This window comes from Tasmannia lanceolata, unplaced genomic scaffold, assembly GCF_043159265.1.
Source record: "Tasmannia lanceolata isolate RefF3 unplaced genomic scaffold, GAP_Taslan_0.1 ptg000006l, whole genome shotgun sequence".
Classification (NCBI taxonomy): domain Eukaryota; kingdom Viridiplantae; phylum Streptophyta; class Magnoliopsida; order Canellales; family Winteraceae; genus Tasmannia; species Tasmannia lanceolata.
The window spans coordinates 27,364,401-27,392,366 of NW_027518683.1; the positions used below are offsets into that span (position 1 = coordinate 27,364,401).

General features: G+C 39.2%; 2 protein-coding genes and 1 pseudogene across 3 annotated transcripts in view; 1 reads left to right on the plus strand and 2 right to left on the minus strand.

The window, feature by feature from the left end:
* The window catches only part of LOC143880184 (receptor kinase-like protein Xa21), a gene marked incomplete at its 3' end in the record, with an annotated part of 34,719 nt that extends 19,215 nt beyond the window's left edge, over positions 1–15,504 (minus strand). The window contains exon 1 of the mRNA XM_077382976.1: positions 3,732–15,504. Within this exon, the coding sequence (XP_077239091.1) occupies positions 3,732–6,348 (2,617 nt within the window). The remainder of the gene's footprint in view (positions 1–3,731) is intronic.
* Positions 1–20,548, minus strand: part of LOC143880185 (putative LRR receptor-like serine/threonine-protein kinase At3g47570) — a 30,795-nt pseudogene extending 10,247 nt beyond the window's left edge. Inside the window, exon 1 of the transcript XR_013251538.1 lies at positions 19,940–20,548. The product of XR_013251538.1 is annotated as a putative LRR receptor-like serine/threonine-protein kinase At3g47570 (transcript). The remainder of the gene's footprint in view (positions 1–19,939) is intronic.
* A 575-nt stretch (positions 20,549–21,123) lies between these two features.
* LOC143878884 (uncharacterized) lies at positions 21,124–21,732 on the plus strand. Its single transcript, XM_077381098.1, has one exon. The coding sequence runs from the start codon at positions 21,124–21,126 to the stop codon at positions 21,730–21,732; it is 609 nt and encodes a 202-aa protein (XP_077237213.1).
* Positions 21,733–27,966: the final 6,234 nt, after the last annotated feature.

Here is a 27,966-nt window from a genome sequence, read left to right on the forward strand (position 1 = left end):
CGTAAAGTTGGTTTGCCGTCACAACAATTATCTCTATGGACGAGTGATTAGAAAGAGAGGGAGGAACAGTGCCGGATAGTTCATTTAAAGAAGCTTGAAAGGATTTTAAGCTCTCAATTCGGGCAATTTCATCCGGCATGCTTCCTTTCAAATGATTTTGAACTAGAGAAATACCAATTAGGGATGAAAGATTTCCCAGTGAAGGTGGAATGCTTCCTGTCAGATCGTTTACACCTAGATTCAGGTGGTGGAGCTTCGATAGAGTGCTAAGCTCAACAGGAATTTAACTACCAATCAATGGTCCCTATAATGTGATAGAGAAGATCATTTAACTACCAAAAAAAATGAGAAGATCTGATTAAGACGGGGCATTGAAGCTATCTCCACAAATCAATGGTCCCTATAATGTGATAGAGAAGATCATTTAACTACCAAAAAAAATGAGAAGATCTGATTAAGTTTAATTGGTTGAAGATATATTTACTATTTTCAACGTTGAAATTGGTACAATATGTCACTGTTCCATTGGATTTTCCAATTATGTTTGAGACTGGAGCGTTTTGGACCAATCTCTTAGACTTCCTAGATAAACATACTGTGAAGAGAAATACATTTATATGGAGGGGAACTTCATTCGTCATCCTTCGAATATTACATTTTTTTCTTCTTAGGTGACAAGAAATTTAAAGGTATTAAAGAAATAGAGCTTTTGTTAAATAATTTTTTTAGTTTAATCTTAGAATACCGTGAGAATTTTTGTTTTTTGTCATATTTGAATTTGTCTTTCAATTCCTAGGGGGTGAATTACAAAAAGAGGGGTTCTTTTGAAATGCAATTTCTCCAACAAAAATATTGCAATTGTAACTTCAATCATTGGGAAAAATAGGCTCTGTGTGCATGTGGGGGATCCCAGAACTATAATTACAACAATTCCTTTCCATGAACTTAGTGAAAGATAAAATTCGTTGCTCGCAGAGGAGGAATCTTGGAAATTGGGACACTTTTATGCTTAATTTTACTTACCACCCTGTATTAGTTTAGTTAAGTTAAGATGGAAAGCACATTCTATGTCATTTGTTGAGGTGGATGAGTGTTGGCTATCTTGGAGGTCCAAGGACGGATGACATGCGGGAGGCCTAACACACAGAGGAAGCTAGAGATATAACAATGGGTTCATGAACAGAGGAGCCTCGCATCTAGAGGAGTCGACACCAAGAATGAGCCTTTTTTTTTAGCCTGAAATTTATCTAGGAACATGGGCAACACCTTAAATTTTATTAACAAGAATAAAAGATACAAGAGGAGGTCATAAATCCTTGCCTCTAACCAATCATAATACAAGAAAAGTAATGGTAAAACTACGTATATAAGGAATACATAGATGGTCGCATCTATCAGCTCCTCTGGAATTGTTTGGTAGGTTGTCTCAAGCCCAAAAGACCGAATTTATGCTGGTGTCACAAACATAATTTGCCAAGAATGAGCTTGGCATGTTATTAGGAAACACAGATATAGATATTAGAAAAAAACATTTTCATCAAGTTTCTTAGTAGTTACTGAGGTGAGATGAACCTTCACCCAATTGTAAGGCCCTATTTTGTCTCTCTCTGTGGATCCCAACACCAAGATATCGTTGTCTGATCACATTCATTTCCTTTGCAACATCTCCGACCTCCATTCGTTCTCTTGGCGATTCTGCAGAACATACAATTCCAATCCTCACTAGTGACACCAAGCACTCCTGCAATCGACGTTTCTTATCTCTGTCATTCCCAATATTATTGGTAGCTTTGACTTCTTCATCTTCTAAAAGAAGTAATGGATCTATAATATCCATCACTTGTTCAGGAAAAACCAACTCGACAAATTTTCGAAGGGTTAGGCCATACTTAAACATGTCACTCGTGGGGCTCTTTCCAGTGAATATCTCTAATAGAAGAATCCCATAACTATAAACATCTCCGGCTATGGAGACATGGCCACCGGTTCCATATTCTACAATTTTAAACATATGTTGTACTTTTTTATGACAAAGTAAGCTAATTAGAAAATTAAAAAATAAGAGATCTGATTATGTGAACAAAATGGAAAAAAATTTCTCAAAGCAGTGAGAGACAATAGAATGACCTCTTCACATTAGAACCCTTAGCATCAAAGGACTTTAGTATTAAAAGAAATACATTCCATAAGGCATCACAAACTATGGGCTAAACGGGAATAAGGACTTACCTCAATGAAAGAAAAGGTAATATTTATTTCCAATTAATGAGTAGATGGCCAGCATAAAGAGTACAATTTCATACATGTTAAAAATCAATACAACAAAAAACATTTTAATCATAGCATTATAATAGAAAGGGGACTACTAGCAAAACAGAAATCCGTTTTGAAAAAAAAGCAAGAGATCCTATACCATGAAACATGTACATGCAAGAAAACAAATAAGTTTCTTGTACTGGAGCGCTCGAATCCCCACGAATGCTAAAAAAACTGTCAAAATGAACAAATCGTCGGTCATTTTCACTCCCGTTTTATTTTCATAATGGAATTCCATTTTATAAGTGTTTTCCTATAGAAATTTCAAACATTTAACTTATTATTGTAAAGAATTTATTCTAGTCAACATTTTTTAACACATCTAATCTTGGTCTGCATTGAAAAGTGATTCTAATGGAGAGAGAGAGAGAGAGAGAGAGAGAGAGAGAGAGAGAGAGAGAGATGTGTAGTCAATCGTCGTGGAAGTAAACAATGAGAAAGTGGATAACACCTCTCATATTTCTTATATTGATGGCTCACAATCCAAAAGCCTTATATTCGTAGGGAAAATTATCATAAACCTTAAAAGGCACTAATTTATGAACAGTTTTAAAAATACCAATCGATTATCTAAAAATAATTTAAAGATATTTTACCCATTATACCTTCTACTTAATGAAGCAGCGTCAAAGACAAATATAGGAATAAATAAAGATTGAACAATAGAAAGCATACGGCAATGTTACTATTGTTTTTGTAGCAATGTGAAATCCCTTTTACATGTGAACCTTTGTCGAAAATGGGTCCATTAAATCAATATATTGATCTGGCAATTGTTTTATTTTTTTTTAATTTTTTGAGAAACTTTAGTTAATGAATGCTATGGTTATTTGAACATTTTGTTTTTTTATGTTTAGAATTTCCCAATTCATTTGATAAAACTTGATTTATTTTATTTTATTTTGAGTAATTATCTGGTAGGATTTTCCTCAATCCCAGCCATCGTTTTGATGCACAGCTGCCACAAGAGTAACTCATTTTTCACGGGACTTGCTGGTCTTAGATGCATGTCTACATTTCACAGGTGGATGGAATACTTATATTTTAGATATTTGGAATTATGTTCACTTTGACGAAATAGGACAGCTAGTTATAAACTTAATATTTTGGTTGAGAGTTTCTGATTAAGGGCCTCTTTGGAAACCACCAAAATTGCGCGTTATATGCAAATAAGATTGCTTAAAGTTATCTTATTTGTAAATACGACATTAAGTTCACTTTGGAAGCCATAACAAAGGGAGATATAATACTCTTTATAATCATTTGCATACATGATTATATGCAAATGGTTTTTAGTGGTAACGATAGAGGCCCTTACGCATTCTCGTGCAACATAAGCAATTTTAAATTGCAAATATTCCGTAAAGCTCACCAAATAAGAAAAAAAAAATGAAGAAAAGTAATAAAATTTTTACCTGGAGCAATGTACCCAATAGTTCCCTTTAACCCAATCGTGCTGCTTCGATCGTCAAAGGAGTTGTCAATAATTCTTGGAAGGAACCTGGCTAACCCAAAATCTCCCAAGTGAGCATTCATGTCTTCATCAAGAAGAATGTTACTTGGCTTTATATCACAATGAGTGATTGGTATATCGCAATGGTGGTGAAGATATTCCAGTGCTGAAGCTATGTCAATTGTAATGTTTAGCGTCTTAGAGAAGTTAAGACTTCTCAATTGATGGTTCCCATCTACTTTTTGGTGCACCCACTTTTCTAGACTACCATTTGGCATGAACTCAAGCACGAGAGCTTTGAAATCATTACCTTCAAAATCAATACTCGAGCAAGAAGTTAAGATCTTAATAAGATTTCGATGGCGAATGTTTCTCAGTGCTTCGCATTCATCCATGAAACTCTTTGAAGCTCCACGTAATTGAAGGTTGAGTACCTTCACAGCAATAAAATTTTCATCTCGCCCAAGAATTCCCTTATACACTGATCCGTAACTTCTCACGCCTATCAAATTGGCCAAAGAGAACCCATCTGTTGCTTTAAAGAGATCTAAGTAAGAAACCTGTAAATATTGACCCTCCTTTGAAGAAGTGGAAGAGGGTTTCCTCCTTGACTTTCTTGTCCAGTAGAGAGCAGCAATGACACATAGTAAGCAAACCAAACATAAAACTGAACTTATGATTGGGATGATTACTCTGGAAACAAAAGATTTGCCTCGTTTCTCATTAGACAGGATGGGGCATGCAGGCAACGTCAATTCTAGTATGCCACCACAAAGATTGTGGTTTCCGATGACTGAAATAGCACTTGCATTTCTAAAGATCCCTTGGTTTGGTACTTCACCCTCGAGGTTATTAAAAGACAAGTATATATATTGCAAAAATTGAAACCCCTCAAGATACTTTGGAATATTTCCAGAGAAATTATTGGATGAAAGATCAAGCACTTCAATGGCTGTTAAAGTATTCAAAAATGGATGAATGGTTCCTTGAAAGGAGTTACCCTCCAAAAAAAGATGTATTAAGCTCTTACAATTCGCAAGAGTACTTGGGATCTCGCCTGACAGTTTGTTCCAAGAAATATCCAATTCCCCTAGATTTTTCAAGCTACCCACTTCCAATGGGAGGGAGCCAGTCAAAAAATTTCGAGACAAGTTAAGGCCTCTTGACAGAGAGGAAATGCTGGTTACTTGTCTTGGTACGGTACCATGAAGATTATTTTGAGCAAGTGACAGTATTATTATACTTTGACAGTTTCCAAGAGTTGAAGGTATGATTCCTTGTAGGTGATTTTCTTGTAGAAAAAGTCCGTTTAATCCAGTGAGGTTGCCTATAGAGGACGGGATTTGCCCTGAAAAACTATTTACTGACAATTCCAATCCATGAAGGCTTTGAAGCTTCCCAATTGAAGTGGGAATAATACCTGTGACGAAGGTTTCACGGATAGATAAAAGCTGTAAGTTGAAGAGATTCCCAATCTGGCTAGGGATGCTGCCAAATATTTGGTTTGTGCCCAATGATATCCAAAACATGTCAGTGGAGAGATTGACTATGGAACTAGGATTGCTGCCCCCAAAATTGTTATTTTGTACGCTCAAAGTATTTAGATGACTGCAGTTGGTCAAAGAAGAGATAAAACCCAGATCATCATATTTGCCAGTTCCAAGATGATTATCCGACAACAAGAGATAGGTCAGATTCTTTAGGCTTCCAAGATTTTCAGACACCGGTCCGTGGAAGTAGTTCTGTGCTAATTCAAGCTCTTCAAGCCTTGAAGCATTAGATATTGACATTGGAAAGCGTCCGGTAAATTGGTTGCCTCCAAAAAGTAGAGCAATGAGATTAGGAAGAGAAAGCCCTGTGTCGGGTGGAATGCTCCCGGAGAGTTGGTTTCCCGCCACGATAATTGTCTCTATAGATGAGTGATTATAAAGAGAGGAAGGAATAGTGCCGGATAGTTCATCTGCAGAAACTAGAAAGGATTTTAGGTTCTCAATTTGGACAATTTCATCAGGGATGCTTCCTTTCAAATGATTTCGAACTAGAGAAAAATGGGTTAGGGATGAAAGGTTTCCTAGTGAAGGTAGAATGCTTCCTGTCAGGTCATTTTCACCTAGATTAAGTAGGAGGAGCTTTGACAGAGTGCTAAGTTCAGCAGGAATTTTCCCAGTCAGTTCGTTGTTCTCTAAATCGATGAATCGGAGGTGAGTACAGCTGGTGAGATTGGCTACAATTTCCCCTTCAAAGAAATTGTTGCTCAAATTAAGATATCGCAGTCTGAATAGACGGCCAATTTCTTGGGGTATTTGGCCCTTCAAGTTGTTTTCTTGGAGGTTGATTTCCTTAAGGAAGGTGAGGTTGGATATGGCTGAAGATATGGAACCACCCAATTTGTTCCCACCAAGGTCCAATACAGTGACCCTTTGATGCCGGCGACCACATGTGACTCCTTCCCACTGGCAGAAATGAAGAGTATGGTTCCATGAGCTCAAGGCTCTGAGAGGATCGCTGCTTATCCCATCCTTGAAGGTGAGTAAAGCTATCAAATCTGTCTCATTTCTAAGTAAGGAGGCAGATTCCATTGGTAATACGTTAATGAAAAAGAATAGATACGCAGAGAGGGTAAACAAACAAAACACAGAGAGACTCGTACCTCTGTGTTTGGACGTGTTATTGTCGCAATTTCATTTCATCTCACTCAAAAGTCAAGTCAAGTCATAAAGAAAGAGATAAGAAAAACAGGAGTCTCCATTTCATAAAGAAAACATAAAGAAAGAAATGAGAAAAACATAGAATCTAGATTTGTGGGACCGAATAACTCAAGTCAGGTCGTAAAGAAAGAGATGTGAAAAACGAGAGTCTACATTTCTTCCCATTGTGGGACCACAAAAGAGTACGAGTAACTCAAAAAGTCACAAAGAAAGAAATGAGAAAAACACCTGTCTACATTTCTTCCTCTTGTGGGACCGCAAAAGAGTACGATTAACTCAAAAGTCGTAAAGAAAGAAATGGGAAAATTCTCCCACTCGTGGGACCGCGAAAGTCATATCAACTATATGACTCGGTTGACTTGGGTTGGGTTCGGGTTCAACTCGGGTTGAGTTGGTTCGGGTTGACTCGGATTGGACTCGGGTCCAATTTGGGTTGACTCGGGTTGGTCACGGGTAGTATTTCAGGTCCAAGTTAGACTCATTTTGTACTTAGGTTGAAATCAGGTTGGACTCAGGTTGCAATTCGGATTGGATTCGGCTGTTGCAATTCGGGTCTGAGTTGGACTCGAGTTGTGGTTTGAGTCCGGGTTAGGCGAGTCCACTATGCCGAATGGGCCCTATTAGGTTAGAGAGGCTAACTAGATTAGGCGAGTTAGAGTCTGCTAACTGAGTTGGGTAAGTTGGGTTAGATCAGGTGAGTTACTAAAGGAGTTGGACCTTATGGGTGAGCCAAGTGGGCTCGGGCTGGACCGAGTTGGCTTGGGTTGGGTTAGAGTTGATCTCAGGTTAGGGTGGTGTTGAGTGAGGTTGCGTTTGGGTCCACCTCAGGTTGGGTGTGGGGTGGATGGGATTGGACATGGGGTACAGCTTGGGTTGGGGTTGAGATCAGGTTGCGGGTTAGGGGAGGTCGGGTTGGGGTTGACATCAGGTTGCGGGTTAGGGGAGGTTGGGTTGCGGCTAGGGTTGGGTTTGAGTGCGGCTCAGGTGAGGTTGGTTTCGAGTTCGACTCGGGTTAAGGTGCAGGTCCGAGTTGGACTTGGGTTGGGGTTTGAAATATGCCATCTTAGGCATCTAATTTGAGCTAAGTACATATCAGGTGCATACCCTATTAGGCACTGGACGCACGTCTCGGGCACTGAGTGCCTATGATTTAGGCACTGGGTCTGCATCTCAAGCACTAGGTGCCTGCAATTTAAGTGCTGAGTGCCCGCGATTTAGGCGCTCAGTGCCTGCGATTTAGGCATTGGGTGTGCGCCTCAGGCACTAGATGCGCGGACTAGGGGTGTGTCTTGGGGTGCGGGTTAGGGTCAAGGCCGAGTTGGCTATGGGTTTGGGGTGCGGGTTGGGCGTGGGGTGGGGGTGTAAATTGGGGTGGGTTTTGGGTAGGGCTTGGAATAGAGTGGGGCAGAGTTGGGGCAAGGGGTTAGTGTAAGGATTGGGTGAGGTTGGGTTAATGTAAGGGTCGGGTGAGGTTCGATTAGGAGTGGTGTCAGGATTTGGGGTTCAAGTAGGGGGCGCAAGTTTGGGTTGGGTGTAGGTGGAGTTGCGCCGGGACTGAACCGGTTTGGGTTGGATTAAACCAATTCGGGTTGGGTTGCGGTTCGGGTCCGAGTTGGAATCTAGTTGCGGTTTGGGTCCGAGTTGGACTCGGGTTATGGTTCGAATACGAGTTGGACTCGAGTCGCGGTTCGGGTCCAAGTTGGACTCAAGTTATGGTTTGGATACGAGTTGGACTCGAGTCGAGGTTCGGGTCCGAGTTGGACTCAGGTTATGGTTGGTTCGGATACGAGTTGGACTCGAGTCGCTGTTCGGGTCGGAGTTGGACTCGGGTCGGACCGGGCTTGGTCCTTGGGTCCTTTGGGTCGTGTGGGCCCAACGGTTAGAGGTAGCAAGGCTGAACGGGTTCTAAGGTTAGCTGCATGAAAGTGAGGCTTAGGGGGGCGGCCACATGGACTGGAGGATGTGGATGGGTCTTCCTTAGGCCAGGCGGACCATAGGATCGGATACATCTGTTTTTATCTTCTCCATGAGAAGTTACTGTTATGCTTTGTGTTACTCAATCATGTACGTTCATCTTGCCCAACAAATAAAGCTTCTATTTCTATAAAACAACCGTCAGTATTAACATCATTTGATTACTACTTGTTTTACATTTGAGTCAAATACGAACATAGAGTTGTTATTTGCATCAATCATTTGATTCGAATAATACCTATGGCTGCTGTTTGCATCATATGAAACATATTTCGAACAAAAATCTTATGATAGCATTTTACCTAGAGCATTGATATCATCCCAAAAATCTTAGCCAAGCCAATTGATCATTAAATCAAAAACCAACACACACAGCATGCAGTTGAAGAGTGTAAGCTCCAATGGTGACCGAACAGGGTGAAAGAAAAGGAGAGTGGGCTGTTAAGCCGAGAGAAAATGACAGGGTGCGATCAGCTGGTTAATGAAGAAGGGTAGGGTCTGCTGTTGTGTAGAAAATGAGGAGTGATGGAAGGTAGAGATTAGAGGGATGGGCTGCTATAAATAAAGATGGGGGATATGTTGCTGTTATAGAAGAAATGGGAGAGAGGCCTGCTGTTATAGAAAAATGGGAGAGAAACTTGGTGGTTTCTAACAATGGAAATGATGGGAACAAGGGCTGAAAATGGGTGGTGGTCGGATATCAGTGAAAATCGAGATGGATGGCCAGATTGATGGGGATGCTCTCCCCCTGGGAATGACCGAATGTGGTCTCTTTATAGGGTGGGGAGCCAAGTTCCCTTTGTCATTTGGATTCCTAGGTTGGTTTAATGGGATAAGATAGAAGGGTGAGGTGGAGAAATAAGGATAAGCTAGTAGTTAGGTTGATAAGATCTAATCTCATCCCAACTATCCACCATTCGGATAGATAGAGAGATCTGGTTGTTGCACATGTTGGAGAGAGAGAGAGAGAGAGAGAGAGAGAGAGAGAGAGAGAGAGAATGTTAAGCCCACCCAACGGATGATTCAGATCACTCTATATCACTCTATAGTGGGGGCTGTACATTTTATTTTTGAAAATATGGGTGGGACCCAGTTTGCTCAAAGATTTTCATAAAATAATTGGGTAATCAATGGAATGGTCCGGATTATCCTATGGCGTGGGTAGTACACTTCATTTTGAATTCTTTTAAAAAAAACAAACATAAATCACGTGCTAAAGTTTTTTTTTTTTTTAGAAACAAAATCGCTTCATGACTTTTTGACCTTCTATTCTGTACCGCCATAAAACTGAAATTTTTTTTTTTTTTTTTTGAAATGTGAATTTTGGAACTTTCTAGAATTTTTATTCTAAAGTTGAAGTTCTAGGCCATTTCACCATTTCCAATGACTAAATGGGAAGCATTTTGAGTATTAGGGATTTATTGGGGAAAATTCATTTTAACATTGGATCTTTATATGAACTATTTTATGTTCAATATTGAATGAAACAACATTTTTTAAAATCACACACATGTTACAGGCTACCTGATATGGGTTAATTTGTCTTTGTATGCTACATGGGTTATTAGGTTGTATTGTCTGTTGTTGTTTACTTTATTTTCATTGGTTGGTTGAAGGAGTTATTAGTGTGATGTAAAGGTAGTGGGTGTATGTGTCTAGTTAGTGGGAGAGGTTACAGACAGTTACGGGGCAAATTCTCCTTGTACTTAAATTCTGTATTGTGTTAATGAAAGACATATCTATGTTTTCCAGAAAAATATCTCTCTGCTGTAATCTTTTGCAGAAATTTTCCAATTGTTTATCTCTTTGAGCAGTGTTCAAACGAACACCATAGCTCGGGGTGGCAGGAAGAAATCTCAGCAAAATTCCTTTTTGAGGAATTTAATTTCAGATCATAACAATTTGGTATCAGAGCAGGGCTCTGGGATGGCTGATGGTACACGTGGAGCCCAAATGGAAGAAAGAATGTGTAGCTTACAACACTCGCAAGAGGAGTTGAAGGAAACGACTGAACGCCATGGTGAATTGCTTGCAGAGATACTGCATCGTTTGGACGAGTAGAGGGCAGATGGAGGAAACCCAGAAGGATCAATCGGGCGTTCTCAAATTCGCCAAGGCACGGGACAATCATTTGGCAGTAATGGCGTCATACAGACACACACTATGAAGTTGGATTTTCCACGCTTTGATGGGAAAAATCCGAGTGGATGGCTTTTCAAAGCGAAGCAATATTTCAGCTATCACCAAGTACCTCAAGAGCAATGGTTAACAATTGCCTCTTTCAATGTGGAAGGAGAAGCTTTGGAATGGTACCAATGGTATACGGAATATAAACCACAAGCAACATGGGACCAATTCATCAAAGCCATGGATGCTCGCTTTGGACCCACAAGAAGTGAGAATTATGCAGGTCGATTGTCTAAACTTCAACAAATGTCTTCTGTCATGGATTATCAAAGGGAGTTTCAAAGACTTTCAAATAAAGTTAAAGGACTCTCTGAAGAATACTTAATTGAGGTGTACCTAAGTGGTTTAAAGGATGAAATAAGGGTAGGAGTTCAAAAGATGAATCCCACCTCCCTTCCCGAAGCATTCAGTTTAGCTCGGTTGCAAGAGGAAGAAGTGAATGTGAGACGCCGGTTTATGAGGTCCGAAGCTCCTCGGCCTAGAGCTGTTGCAACCACCAATCAACAAACGAGTCCAGTTCCAATGATTACAAAACTGACACCTGCGGAAGCTAGAGATAGAAGGGAGAAGGGTCTATGCTATCACTGTGATGAAAAGTATACTCCCAATCACAGGTGTAGAACCCAAAAATTATTTTGGGTAGGACGACTCTTGGAGGAAGACGAAGATGAAGATATTCTGGCTGTAGCAATTGAGCAAGACAATGAATTTAAAGAAAATGAGGATGATGTGGCACCTGAGATCTCTGTACATGCCATTGCTGGAACCCGAGCACCACAAACAATGAGGGTAATGGGTATGTTAAGGCATTGCCAAACCACTATTCTTATTGACAGTGGATCAACTCATAACTTTATTGATCCGATTGTCATCCGGCGTACCAACATTCCAACTCAATCCGATGCAACCTTTGAAGTTATGGTGGCTAATGGTGAGAGACTGAAGGGAAATGGACGCTGTAGAGGAGTTTTCATGCAAGCTCAAGGTGTACCAATAAAAGCTGATTTTTATTTATTATCTCTGGGAGGATGTGATGCGGTTCTTGGAGCAGCCTGGTTGCACACGTTGGGCCCTATTTTGTGGGATTTCTCATTCTTATCCATGAAGTTTAAAGATAATGAGAGAGAGTATACATTATAAGGCATTCCTTCTACTAATTCTGAGCTGGTGGGACCTGAGAAGATTGTTAAGCAGTTAAGGGGAACTGAAAAGGCGTATGTGTTGCAACTTTGCAACATGGCAATGGTGGCCAAGCAAGCAGACATTGATCCACATGTGCAGCAAGTATTAGATCAATTTTCAGATGTGTTTAAAGAACCTAGTGAACTGCCTCCTCCTAGATCGCAAGACCATGGTATACCTCTCATTGATGGGGCACATCCAGTATCAGTACGGCCGTACAGGTACCCCTATTTCCAGAAATCTGAATAGTTAAAGAATTATTATCTTCTGGGGTTATCAGGCCTAGTGTATCCCCATTCTCATCTCCAGTTCTATTGGTACGAAAACACGATGGATCCTGGAGGATGTGTGTGGATTACAGGGCATTAAATAAGCTTACAATTAAAGACAAATTTCCTATTCCTGTAATTGATGAATTGTTGGATGAATTGCATGGATCTGAGATCTTTAGCAAGCTTGATTTGAGGTCTGGTTATCACCAGATACGGGTGAAGGAGGAAGATATCCCCAAAACCGCTTTTAGAACACATGAGGGTCACTACGAATTTCTAGTGATGCCTTTTGGTTTAACCAATGCTCCCTCCACATTCCAGGCTCTCATGAATGATGTATTTAGGCCTTATTTAAGAAAATTTGTGTTGGTATTTTTTGATGATATATTAGTCTATAGTCGATCTGCTGATGAGCATTTGCAACATTTGAAAGCCACCTTGAAAGTCTTACGCAAGCACAAATTATATGCAAAGGTTTCTAAATGCTCGTTTGGGTGCAATGAAGTCAGTTATTTGGGGCACAATATCTCTAAGCAGGGAGTTGCAGTTGACCAGGAAAAGGTGATAAGCATGATTAATTGGCCTAGACCTACTTCAGTGAAAGCATTGAGAGGATTTTTGGGACTGACAGGGTACTACAGAAAGTTTATACAAGGTTACGGTGAAATTGCAGCACCCTTAACAGCTCTATTGAAGAAGCATGCATGGGGATGGAATGCAGGCGCAGAACAGGCATTTCAGAATTTAAAGGAGGCAATGAATAAATCTCCCGTCTTGGCTCTTCCTAACTTTCCTCTCCCATTTATCATTGAATGTGAAAGGAGGCAATGACAAAATCTCCCGTCTTGGCTCTTCCTAACTTTTCTCTCCCATTTATCATTGCATGTGAGGCCAGTGGGCTAGGAGTTGGAGCAGTTTTAATGCAGATGGGCCGGCCCCTTGCATATTTTAGTCAAGCTTTACATGGTCGTAATCTTTCTCTCTCTACATATGAGAAAGAATTACTTGCCATAATCATGGCTGTAAAAAAATGGAGGCCTTATTTACTTGGAAGAAAGTTTGTGATTCGAACGGATCAACGAAGTCTTAAATTTCTCTTGGAACAAAAGATTGCAACACCTATCCAGCAGAAGTGGTTATCAAAGCTTATGAGATATGATTATCAAATTGAATACAAAAAGGGAGCTAAAAATAAGGTGGCTGATGCCCTTTCCCGCATCCAAGATGGAGAAATTTTTGCAATTTCCAATCCTGTGCCAACATGGTTAGAAAGGGTGAAAGAAGAAATCATTCGAGATGCTTGTCTCCAACAAATCAGAAACAAAATTGAAGAAGAAGAATTGGATGTGTCTAAATATAAGGAAGTTGATGGAATTCTATGGAGCAAGGGAAGGATCTTGTTGGGACCCGCTTCACCACTAAGGAAGGAAATTTTTTTGGAGCATCATGCCTCACCTACCGCTGGACATTCTGGGTTTCAAAATACGGTAAGGAGAATAACCACTTCTTTCTATTGGCCAGGGTTAAGAAAAGACATCAAAAGGTGGGTCCAAGAGTGCGGCATTTGTCAACAAGTCAAGTCAGAAAATGTGGCCCTTCCTGGACTTTTGCAACCTCTCCCTATCCCAGAGAAAGTATGGAGAGATATTTCCCTTGATTTCATTGATGGCTTGCCGGTTTCCACTTCAAAATCAGCTATATTGGTGGTAATTGACAGACTCTCAAAATATGGGCATTTTATTCCTCTCTCTCACCCTTACACAGCCCAAACAGTAGCAAAGTTATTTTTCGATAACATATTCAAGTTGCATGGTATGTGGTCCACCATTGTTTCTGATAGAGATTCACTATTTACAAGTAGCTTTTGGAAAGAATTGTTTAAATTACAAGGAACCCAACTCCAAATGAGCTCAGCATATCACCCACAATCCGATGGGCAGACCGAAGTTCTCAACAGATGCTTGGAGAATTATTTGAGGAGCTTTGCTTGTGCTCAACCGAAAACATGGGCTAGGTGGATTACTCTGGCCGAGTGGTGGTATAACACCACATACCATTCAGCCATCAAAACGACTCCATATGAAGCTTTATATGGTGTAGCACCACCTACACTATTATCATATGTACCAGGATCTACAAAGGTACAGGCTATTGAAGAAGAATTAAAAGACAGAGACAAGGCTCTACAATTGATAAAAGAGAATCTTCGGATGGCTCAAGAGAGGATGAAAATTTTTGCAGATAAACATAGGACTGAGAGATCTTTCAATGTTGGTGATTGGGTGTATCTAAGATTGCAGCCATATAGATAGGTTTCTGTGGCAGCAAGAAGATCAATGAAGCTGGCAGCTAGGTATTTTGGACCCTTCCAAATCCTCCAAAAGGTGGGACCCGTAGCATACAAATTGGAATTACCTCAAGGAAGTAAAATATTTCCAGTTTTCCACGTGTCACAGCTGAAGAAAAAGATTGGGGAGCAAATTCAGCCAAGTACCACTTTACCACCATTATCTGAAGATGGAAATCTTCAGCCTTATCCAGAGTCAATCCTTGCAAGAAGAATGGTTAGAAGAGGGAATGCAGCTGACACAGAAGTCTTGGTTCAATGGCAAGGAACACCATAAGCTGATGCAACATCGGAGAGGTTAAGGTGGCTGGAAGAAAAGTTCTCGATGCTAACTGTTAGTCCTAAAATCGGTAACAGATACAGCAGTGACGTAAGAGCTGAGCTGAATGACCCGAGGAGCTGAGTTCTGAGGAATCAAAGTGAAAGAGCTGAGTCCTGCACAAGAGGGAACGAGGTCAGAAGACCAACCCGGAGTCGTTACTCCGGACAGGTGTGACCCCGATCCGAGAGAGGTTGGGGACGAGCCCCCACGAACAGTCTCAGGATCATCCACGTGAATGGAGAGCTCTACCAAGGAACTCTCGAAAGAATGTGCCTTTCACAGCATGAGTGGCCATACAAAGGGAGATACCTCTCGATTCGGGGACTAGCCCAGATTCGAGACGTACCTTAAACAAAGAAGAGTCGTCATCCAAGGAAGTGGGCCATGGATCCCATACTATGCTCTGTTGCAACGGATAACTAGAGATATAAGAAGAAGGTTTGTGCCTGGTTACGAATTTGGAAGGTTCGAAGAGCACCTCGTCCGCCCAAGTGCAAGCACCTGGTCTCTTATGCTATTATTGATTTTGAAGAGTTTTGAGCGAAAGTCATATGAAATAGGAACATATATCTCCGAGAAGACGTCTACTTAATCATGCATGTCTCAGAGATGAATAATAAACACACACAAAATAAATGAAAGAAGTGTCGCCTAAGAATATCTAAGTTATGAGTGTCATACCTAATTGGTGTCTGAGTTCTGGTGTACAAACACATGCATGCTACAGCTAAAGGTATAGGATCTGTACATGAAAGTAAGAAAACATAGCAAAACACACAACACAAATCAATTCTATACACGACTGGACAAGACGAATCCTAAAACTCTAATGCATGACTTGACTTGGACCAGAATGGCCATCCACCTTGGCTGCTCTACGTATCCCGACCTCGGGAAGAATCAGAGTCGACGTAGTTCGATGACCTATTTTAAACTACGATGCCTAACCATCTAAAACCGCTATCCTAAACTCGATCCACTAGACTCGACTGATTTTTAAAGTTTATTGTATAATTGCTTAAGTTCATGTGAATTGTAATTTTTAAGACTCTCTATATGCCCTAACTAATGCAAGTTGATTAGCCTTAAGCTAATGCAAGTGGGCCCTACATCCTATGTGTATCTAGGCTGTGCAACCTAATAAAAACCATGGGCTGACTATATGCTTCCTAGTCTAGCCATCAATTCGACTAAATGTCTAACCGATCAACCTGAGGCCTCCTAACTCTAGGGACACTCACACGACAGGACACACCATATCAATACAAATCAGGACAGACTCCTAACTCTAAAACACCCTGAATATCTAGGACAGATTCCCAACTCTAGGGGAAGATCTTTTTGAAAAGATTTTGAAGAAGTTTTGGATTTTTGGAAAGTTTGAAATGTTTATTTTTAAAGGTTTGGCTGGACCTGGGATGTAGATCCCAAGCTGCACTACGTACCCTGTAAAAAGGGATCAAGCCAACGTAGTTCGAAACAGAATTTCCTAACTACTCTAAGACTCAAGACTTTTGAGATTTTTTTGATTTTTTCAGATTTTGTTTGCTGAATTTTCAAATGTTTTTTACTCAAGAGGACAAATTCCTATCATCATAAGGGTAGGACAGACTCCTAATATCCCGCAAAGGTTGGACAGCATTCTATGCTTTGCGGGGGAATTGAACAGAATCACGACTCTGCAAGGGTTGGACAGCATCCTATACCTTGCAAGAGTGGATAAAAATCACATGATTTGATGAGAGGTTGGAAAGAATCCTAACCCCTATGATGATAGGACTGACTCCTGAAAGACTGACTCTCTAACTAAGGACAAACTCCTATGCTAAAGGACTGACTCTCAAACTGGTGACTCTAAGAGAGGTGCTAAAGAGACATGGCATGTCTCCTAGGGATGGACTTACTAATGAGACAAAGCTTATCTCTAAAGGATATAACTTTCTTTGCATGAGACATAGCCTGTCTCCCTGAGGGTAAGCTTTTCTACGAGACAAAGCATGTCTCTCTAAAAGGGTGTGACTTTCTATGAGACAAAGCATGTACTTTCTATGAGACAAAGCATGTCTCCTAACAAGATAAGACATTTCTGCACGCGACATAGCTTGTCTCCTAATAGGGTAAGACATTCATGTTGAGACATAGCTTGTCTCCCTAAAAGGGTTTGATTTTTCTGTTGAAACATAGCTTGTCTCTCTAAAAGGATGATAATCACTCAAATAAATGAGACACGGCCTGTCTCCTAAGAAGGCTCTAGATAGCTCTTTCATTGCCCTTGCAATGAATGGGGACCTAAGATTTAAGGAATGAACATCTAGAAGACTAGGCAAGTCTTTCAAACAAAAGAGGGGAGTGTTACTTAGACTGAGCAAGTCCCCTAATGATGGGCTTGGGCTAACGCCTTCATCGCCCTAATAAGAAGAACTCATCAAAAGCCTCAAATATGTCAATGCTGGGCTGATGAATTGTGCACACCACTGTTCTTCCTGTGTCCACGGTGTTCCTCACTATTCTCATCACAATAGCTGCTGTCCTGGCATCGAGCCCGGAGGTTGGCTCATCCATGAATATTATAGAGGGGTTGGCGACAAGCTCAACAGCAATATTTAGCCTCCTACGCTGCTCTAATTAATCTATCTAGCAAAATTTTCTTCTCTTGATGCCCAAGACTATCAATATCAATTTGCCTGAGCCCACCTTCAACACCACTCAATATCCTTTTCCTTATACGATCGTATGTTGGCAGTTTCTCAAATGAAGCCCATTTCAGAGCTTCTTCATCGTCTTCATCACGTGAAGATCTAGAGAAAACATCTCCTGGGTTATTCCTCCATATTGAAGAGCCATTTTGGTGTATGCTACTACTGACCGCTTGAATATCACTAGTCTCCATTTAGCAGCCCAAAACTATTATTGATGCCCTGCTCCAAACTAAAATGAGTTGCGTGGATGCTCGGCTAAATTTAATGGAGTTTGCTGTAGTTGATGTGATGGCGAACGGCGAGTAATGGTGGCCATGGAACAAGGGCTGCAAATTGCAATTTTCTTCTCCTCTCTACAAATTCTCTTCGCCTTCTATTTCACACGAAAGAGGCAACAGGGAAGAGTAGATGATTGCAAGAATCTAGTTTTAACTGTAGTTCAATGGAAATGAGCATCAACAAGTCTCCAGTAATTCATATACTTCAGCAGGTTACAACCTCAGTTGGGTAAAACATTTTGATTCAAATGGATCTTCAGTCCTGTGCTAGTTTTTAGGAGCAACAGAAATCATATTTAAGCACTGATTTGGCCTGGTTCTTGATCCGGAAGGATGTCTGATAGCCAAGTACAGAAACCTGTGACAATTTGGGCGTGAAGAGCTTGGTAAGTGTCAAGAGTTCCTCAAATGAGCTTGCTGGATTTGGTAAGTTCAACTGGTCACTGGCTGCTCCATATTCTCAAGAGGTCCGAAAATATTTCCAAATTATAGTTCTGAGCAATACTTCCTTAGAGCCTTTCCTTGTTATTTCTTCAAGTGATGACAGTTGGTTTAACCGGTCATGAGCACAAGAGATCAAATACTATGAAAGATTGTTTGCTCTAGCATGCTCAATTTCTTCCAATATAGTTACCACAGCTGAACCAACTTCTGTCCACTTCTATGTCAAAATTAGCCTTACCAAATCTGCCCAATTTAAATATATTAAAGCATTGAAAGTAATAATGCACAAAGTAATGGCAGGTTGTTCATTTGCGATCAAGTACTCAATGTGGGAAGATCAAAGTGATATCATTCACTTGGGCTAGCTCGAATGCACCTTGTCAATGCTCCAACCCAATCTCAATTACAGGTGGTATAATTGGGGCATTACTCCCAGGTTCGGAGCCTCAACAACTGTCCACAAGAGTGCAGAACAAGTCCTTGTAACTGTAGATGTAGCTCCAAACTTTATAGACTCCACAGTAGAATGTGCAGAAAACTCCTACAGTCCAGCTGCTAATGACTTGCTTTGAAGACTCGTTTCACAAGCAATGATACCAAACATGAATAACCAAGCCGAAGTCTTTGCTAAAACAAGTTGTTGAAACAACTCTGCTAATCTGTGCGAAGTACGCAACCACCACAAGACTAAGTATAGGGTCCAATTTCAAACACCTTTTAATACAATTCTCATCAATTTCTGTCTTTGGAACCTCTTTTTCTTGAATTTGTAACCACAAGTGTTTATTATAAAGACAATTGATCCTCTTCAAGATCAAAACCTCTGACATTAAAATCTCTTGAAGCTTCTTGTTCAACTTTTCCACCATGATCTCCTTTATCACTACCTCAATTCTTGTTCAAGCTTCTCATGCCAAAAAAAAATTTCGATCCAATCTACCTCTCAACAATCCCCTAAAATCCTATCTCTGCTCATGAATTGAGCTATTGAAACCTTAGAAACCACGAAAATCTAAAATTTTTAAATGAACAGGAACAAATCTGGTTGTGGAAAAATGAAGAGCACAGGCTTAATCCTTCTTTAATCTATGATTTCTTAGTGAAATCTAACGCTAAGATGGAAATGACTTAGATCTGAAATTTTTAGGATAGGATTTGGAGTCTCTAAGCTTGAGCTAGGGTTAAAGATCAGTAAAAATCTATGCAAAATCCTTCAAATCTTCAAATTTTTCCAGAAAGTCTGATTTCTTGGTTGAGAGCTTGAACTTTACCTCCTGAACTTTAGATCCATAAAAAAAACTAGCTAGAGTGCATAAATCGTTTTAATCATAATAAAGCTTCTTCCAGTTCTAAAGAAATATCATCATATGTGACCAAGTAAACACACAACTTAATAGATCTACTTCCAGCCATAGCAGAATACATCATATATGATACTCACAAAAGAGCATCCTTATTAATTTCAGAAAATCTCTATAATTATAAGCACAATTATTACTACAGGTCATCAAATAAATCTCTACCATAAATCACCATAATCTATAAAAAAATATATATCTCTTGATCTCAAATAAAAACATAATAATATACTATCAAACAGAGCATCAAAGAAGATATGACCACAGATCTCAAACACCTTAGACACAATCACTGCCTTATGACGTGAAATAATTATCATAAGGAAATCACCATAAATCATAAAAGAATAACAAAACTGATTATATCTAGAGATTAAAAATAAATAAATGAGCAATTACCTTTTCTACTAGCCCTGCTCTACTTAACTGCGCAAGAGAATATTCAGATCCTCATTGAAAATGATTTTTGATCTCCAATTTCGTGAAATAGAAAGAGCTCGGTCAGAATCTTTGAAGCTTGCCAGAGTTAGGGTTTACAGAAATAAAGTAGGGTTTCAATGGAGTAAACAAAGAAATCAGCAAGAAAAGTATATAAAGAGAGGTATTAACAGTCGTTTAGGTAAAGATTAGGATTCCAGCATGGTAATGGCAACAGATCTGGCTGGAAAAATTGGCCGGAGTTGGCTGGAAAATTGGCCGAAATCTTGCAGATTTGGCCGAGGAAGAAGACACAAATGGTTAGGCTTTGGTATTTGAGAATTCTCTCTCTCTCGAATGTTCTCCACTAGGTTTTTTTTAGAAAGCCTTAGATCCATGAATCCTAAAAAATGAAGGTGAAAACCTCTATTTATAGATGAGGAGATGGCTGGCTCGATGGGGAAAATAGGGGTAAAAGTTTAGGGCAAAAATGGAGTGAAGAAATTGCCGGCCGGTGAACTCACCGAAAAATGGCCGGAGAAGAAGCAAAGGATTAGGGTTTGAGGGATCACTCTCAAGCTCTATTTTATTTTTATTTTGAGAAATGTAGTGAGGGCAAATATGTACTTTTGTGTCCATGGGCATGTTGGTCTTTTTGCCTAGATTGCACATGTGTGAGCCACACATGTTTGCTCCGTCTTTTCCCACTACCTACCTATTTCAAATTCAAACATTTACTTGGAACTCCAAACCCACTACTTCCCTAAGCATTTAAGACACCACTTTCCCATACCCACTACCACTTACCTAAGCTATTTTCTCTTTACTTCACTTTTGTAGAGATTCTCCACTACCTAGACCTCCATTGAAGCTCCATTGAAGCTCTCTTGTGTGCAAGCTTGGTTTTGAAGCTTTCTTCTCTCTTTTTGTCATGTCTTGTATTGTGTTCTTCCATTATATATGTTGGATTACATCTTGTGGTGATTGTTCTTCTTCTCTTTTGGTTATTGTTCTTGGGCTAGTGTAAACTTTGGTTTCACTATTTGAGAAGAGGTTTTCCGGTGTTGTGAAATCCATCTTTCTCTATATGGTATCAAAGCCACAAGGGTGGTAGTTGATGCTTGTCTAGATATCCTTGGTGAAGAAGTTCAATCGGTGCTTTGAAGATGGATATGAGTGGAAGGGTTAGTGCACTCGGCATTGAGTTACTAAATCAATCGAACTACAAGATATGGAGAACATGTATGGAGTCTTATCTTGTGGGAGAAGATTTATGGGAGGTTGTTTGTGGAAATGCCGTTGTAGTTCCGGAAGATACACAAGAAAATGGCGATGTATTGAAGGCGTGGAGGATGAAGAATGCCAAGGCCGAATTTCTTTTGAAGAGGTCTATTTCACATGGCTTGTTTGAGCACGTCATTGAGTGTAAATCAGCGAGTGAGATTTGGATCACCCTTAATGAATTGCTAAACAAGAAAAATATGGCTCGTTTACAAATGTTGGAGAATGAGTTGGCAAATACTACACAAGGTAGTCTCTCTATTTCTCAATTCTTTTTGAAGATTAAGAATCTTTGTTCGAAGATTTCTCTATTGGATCCGAAAGAGCCTATTTCGGAGGCACGAATGAAGTGGCATATTATTCGTGGGTTGAAAAGAGAGTACATTCCATATGTTACATCGATTCAAGGGTGGGATCGGCAACCTTCTTTGGTGGAGTTTGAGAATCTTCTTGCTTCACAAGAGTCTTTAGCTAGACAAATGGCGGGTTGTTGACTATGATAAGTCAAATGCACAGAGTTAGATTTCTTATGATGGATTGTATGATGTTTCAAAAAACCTTTTAATGAAACATAAGAACCTCAAAAATTGAATTTCTAATCTGACAAATGAAGTAAAAATTTTGAAAAAAGAGATTGAGTTTATCTGGTCCGAAAACAATGATTTGATTCAAGTTAATGAAAACTTGACAAAGGAAAGTATAAACATGATTAAAAAATGTAAAGTTTTGGTAAAAGAAAATAAAAAAATGGGAAATTGATTCATCTCATAAAATAAAATGTTTGAAAGAAAAAATTGTTGAGATGAAAACAGGGTATGAAAAATTAGTTTTGAAAAACCAAAAGTTACAAGAAAATAACAATCTTTGCAAACTTAATTATTCTTGTAGTGATTGTCACAATGGTCCTCCTACATGCTTAGTTAAATGTAATTATTGTCGTATGTTATGACATTATAAATTTAGTTGTAAATTTATATTTTTACATAATAACAAGCCCAATTTGTATAGAAAAGGAATTATTATGTAAAACAAAATCTCTTGGACTCAGGACCTTGTGGGATCCATATTCCCCAACTTGATCTTGTTTTTTGTTCTTCAAAATAGTTTTAGGGCCTTGTGCTTGAGTGGATATATATCTTTTGGAAATAAGATTGGAATGAATTTTTAAAATCATTTCAATAGTTTTGATTTTAGCCTAAGATTCAACCTCAACGTGATATCCTATGACCTTAGCAAATATATTTTGAAAACCCCTGTAAGCCCAAGGTTTCCCATGGGTTCAATCATTCACCTTACCTTCTTGTTTTGATGCTAGCAAACCCAAATTGATTAGCATTAATGGACTAATGTGTTGCTTTGAGATGTTGTGCTCTATACAGAAATTTGATATGTTATATCACCATTACACAACTCAACACAACACATGGCTTGCAGATCCACACACACAACGATCAAAGAGCTTGCACTCACAGTGAAGACATCATCATTTGGAGGATGTTCAACTCAAGAAGCTCGAGATAAAGACCCCACAAGTCCCCTATCAAGTGTCAAGTAGAAGCTTGGAGATGAACTAGCCATTGGTGACACCTCATGTACATTTCAACATGCATGAAGATTGGAAGAAGTCACAAGAGCCTAATCAAGTTCAAGAAGTTCGTTCACAAGTGAAGAAGTTCAAGGAAGTGCTAACGAGCAAATACATTCCAAGAAGACTCAATGGTATACACTTTCAGAATGTATTTGTAGTCCTCTTTATTTTATGTTAAATGCACTTTCAATAGGTTCAAATGGTTTTCATACTTAACTTTTTATATCTTTGGAAACCATTAACATACCCAAAAATGTGTTTGAAAACCTAGGACTAAAGCCCAAAGACCATAGCCCAAAGCCCTTGAAATTTTAATGTTAAAAAAGATTTTCAAACAGGGTTGGTCGACCGGGGTGTACCGGGTGACCGCGGAAGCAAGGATGGAAATCCAGCACTTGTCTTTCAATAGTGGGCCGGTCGACCGGGATGAGCCTGGTGACCACGGAAATGGTTCTGTTGAAATAGAATCATTCTGACATAGTTTGGGGCGGGCAACTACCATGGGTCGGTCGACCGCGGATAGTGTTTTGAGCGGAAATTTAATTCAAACATATTGCCCTCGCCGGGCGACCGCCATGGGCCGGTCGACTGCGACGGTTTGATTTTTGAAAATAAAAAAGAGAGCCTGATAAGGGCGGGTGACCGTTGTACCTCGGTCGACCGCTGTGGCCTGAAAAACTAGCCGTTGGGGCTTGCAGAGCTTGACTTTTTTAACCTAGTTTTTTTACAATTTTACCCCCAAACGGTCATATTTCCTTATGGGCTATATATGCACTATCCAAACCTTTCTAACCAAGCTTTTGAACCTTTTGAAAGATTAAATCCCATCCTTTTGAGCAAAAACTTTCATATCAAAAGTTTAACCTCTTTGAACCTATATTTTTACATTCTATCAAGAGGATCTCCATTAGGCTTTTACATTTTCTATCTTTGGAGAGTTTGTGAGCTACATTGTTTGTAATCCGCCTATAAAGAGGCAAAGAGAGAGTTCTATTTTTTATTTTCTTCATTTGTATTTGAGGGTCTCCGATTCGGCCCGTTAAGAAAGGAGAATCCATTGTAAGAGAGAGTGTCCCCTCGCAAGGCTTCGTGCAAAAAGGGTGTGTCCCTTTTGGAGTTGGAGAAAGTGGTTTACGGCTTGGAGATTCGCCATTGAAGAATCTCATCTTTTAGTGGAGTCCCCAATGAGGAAAACTTGGAAGAGTGGAGTATGTTTTGTGATAGACCGAAACACTATAAAAATTGTGTGTTCTTGTAGTGTGCTTTCTCTCCTTCTTCTCTTGCACTTGTGGTGATTGGTAATCTCTAACCTCACTTATGTCTATGTTTTATTGAACAAGGGTTAGGGCATATAAAGATTAAAGTAATATCTAAACCCTAGCTTTTATCACCATGCTTATTCGAACAAGGGTTAGACTAATAGTTGCTTAATTAGTAAATTAATTTTAATAATCCACCTAATTAAGCCAAGATTTTTTTAAAGAGCCAATTCACACCCCCCCCCCCCCCCCCCGCCCTCTTGGGTTGTCACACTTGCATTTTAACCCCTCTAAATTGCATTTTTAAATTAAAAGGGACAGTTTTATTTTTAAATAATTCCTTGACTAAGGGGGAGTTTCAATTTGCATATCTTAAACCCCATAAATTTTGAAATTCTCTTTATCCCCTTCTTTTTGTTGATGACGAAGGGGGTGAGAAGTTGGTAGTCATGTTTTTTAAATAAGGTTTTTAAATAACATGCTTTGATTGCTTTAAAACATAAATTTAGGGGGAGCTTATTGGCAAATCTTCTAATCTTGTTTTGATGATTCCAAACATAACTTGATTCATTATACTAATGAATTTTGTGTTCAAGTTGAAGATCAAAATTAATCTAAAGTCAAGGAACATGGATCAAGGCTTGACGCAGTCATGAGGATCAAGGAAGCCAAGGGGAAGAATAGATCCATGAAGAAGAGGATGACTTGAAGATTGAAGATCAAATGGAAGATTCAAAGTCAAGTCATTTACGGTTAGATTGTATAAATATAAACCCCTAAAAAATCCCATTATGAGGCATTCAAGGTCACCCCATAGGGTCCAAACAAGTTGATATAATAAGGTAAATCAAGTGGACAAAAGCCCAAGTGCCAAAGAGGGCTTAAAATGAAAAAGAGCCAAATTGGCCTTTATCTTATAGACAATGGCTCTAATAGATTTTCAAATAATTTTAAAATTGTTTTTAACAGATAGTAGACTCCCTTAGCTTTCCGGAGAGCACAAGATCATCAAAATCGGAAATGAAATGAGAGATATATTTATAGAGTTCACAGTGCAAACCAGTTAAACCGGGCAGAACTGTCCATGGACGTCCGTGGGAGTTGATCAACGTCTGTCAGGAAATCTGTTCCAAAATAAACAAAAAACCCTAACGACTAGTAAAACTAGCCATTAGAGAGCCGTTGGGCTGTCCCAAATGACTAGTTTTTCACTGTTTGCCTATACAAAGGGTGTTCTAGAGGTTTTTATTAGCACGGGTTTACATATTATGATGTGATTTATGTTGAATAAAAATTAGTACATTTGGTTCTTTTCAGGTATATTTGCAAATTTACATATTTTCATTTAGTTTTTTATGAAAATATTCTTGTATTTACAAATATACATATGGTATTTCCCCACACCCTTCATGTGGCGGACAAATGGTTAGCCGTTATAAATTTTCATCGTGTTTTTTATTCCCTCTACTCTGTTTGTTAATGTTTGCTTCTTTTTTCCTCTAACATTGTTATGAATATGGACCTGGGGTTCTTCTCAGAATTTTTTGTGAAAGATGAAGGGTTTTTTGTTGCTTTGGAAGCTTTGTTTTTTGAATTCAGTCATCCTATCATCCTATCTGTTGGTATGTTGAGTGTCTTTGTATTATTGCATGAGAACTCCAGTATGTGGACTGTCCATTGTGTGGATCAACAATGGAATTTCCACTGAATGGGTGTAATTTTCTTTGATTTTGTTAACCATTAATTAATCCTCTCCTTTGATGTTTCCTAATCCTTTCAGGTGATTGGCTTATGATCTTGACTGAGTTGTCTACATTTGATGTTACGCTTGGGTAAATTATGCCTTATTTTTCATAGTATTGCCCCGTGCATCGTACGGGTCCCACTAGTTATCAATATATAGAAGCTTGGTATATACTTGAAGTCATGTTTGCCCCGTTTGGGTGCAGAAATGCTCTGCACTCATTGGAATTTCAAATACCAATGAATGCCGATTCCATATTTGGTTGCCAACATTGTATTCAAACTCCACTGACTCCCAGACACATTTGGAACATCATTACTTTCTTTTTCTTAGGCGGTGCCCTTGTGGTGCTAATATTTCTCTCCTCATCTTCCAACCAAAATTTTCATCAAACTGCAAAGTCCAAAGCCTTAAGCTGGGGACATTTGTTTGCCCTTTAACAGAGAATAGTAATAAATAGTAGAAGGTTGAACAAGAAACTGCAAAGAAAACATAAAAGGTTAGACAGATGTTGGTCAAGATGATGAATAAGTTACATGTAGGTTTGTAGTGAATTTCCTCAAGAGAAATGGCTGTTAAATTCTTTCCAAATCACCATTTTTCAGACCCCACATGTGCGATGAGGAAATGATCAAATTCATTGATTCAACCGGCGGCCACAAGTCTAGCTTACTGCCGTTTACTCCACCGTGAACTGATGATACTATGAAGCATCAAACCTGGTATAGAGTTCTTCCAAGAAAAGGCCAAGTCCGATAAATTTGCTGAGAACATGACAAAATTAGAGCAAAATAAACAAATTATAAGTATCAAAAGACTTTTATTACATACAATAATATACGATCCAATGGGTAAAAGATCTCAACGGGTTGAGTGTTAGAAGTTTGTGTGTGTTGATGCCTAAGGGCATCGTGGGCATTGTACTCTTCTCTCTTTATATAATTGAAAGTGATCCCAGTCCAGCCGAACCTAAGCATTGAGTTCCCGTCACTCGGACAGTGACCATTTGCTGAAACATTAGTGTGAGCTGTCGTGAAACGTCCATATACTTAAAACTCTCAAGTCTGATGAGGGCCTATCCTCTGGCTTTGAATCTGTCATCTTGTATTTCGTCCTTACCTTGATCATCTGCTTGTTGGTCACCTATCCTCTTGCTTTGAATCTGTCATATTGTATTTCTTCCTTACCTTGATCATCTACTTGTTGGTCTAAAACTAATTGACTAGTGATGAATCGGCTAAAATGTGTGATCATCGCCTTTAGTCACCGGTACAAGATCATGGATAATATCACATCCATGATCTTGTAAGACAGACTTTCAGCTACATCACCATGAACTGGCTTTAAGTTCATTACCATTCTCAACAACCTTTGAGACACAAATCCCAGCCAACAGTGAAATCGTCAAGCCACCTACTGTCCAGGTCCCATGTTCAATGTCCAAAAAATATAAAAGAAACAAGAAGGGATCTAAAAATCGAGCATGACTACGGAGATTGAGAGATAAGGAGGCATCTAATAATTAAGCATGGCTACAGAGGTTGAGACATGGAATTTGGGGAGAAGATGGTGTTATGGAGTTCCAATTCAGGTTGTTTTATGGAGGTGATAAATTTTTGGAGGGTAAGATAGTGAAGCTTTTGAGTCCAAGATAAAATTTTGGAGGGAAGATGGTGGAGCTTTTGAGCTTAAATACTAAATGAAATTGAAGATCAAGATATGAAAAAAGGATATGGGAAATGGAGGTTAAAAATCAAGGAATTTTGAGTTGCAAGAGGTAGGTGTTAAACACCGTGAAATAAGGAATTTTTAAAGTGTCTTTTTAATGACAAAGGACGGTCTTATTGGAGATGCAGGGTGCCATCAATCAAATAAGTGTTAAACACCGTGAACAATAAAAAAAAAATGGAGTGATGAGTTTTGCATATGGAAATGTTTTAAATTGAAAAGATTTAATCACCACAAATGATAAAAAAAATATGGAGTGATGAGTTTTGAATATAGGAATGTTCTAAATTGAAAAGATTTAAGAATAAACGGCTTCTGAAATGTTACGAAAGCAAGTCTTTATTTTGAATTGTCAAACGCTTTATGTAGGAAAACAGAATCTGAATTCTGCCAATGAGAAATCTTACAA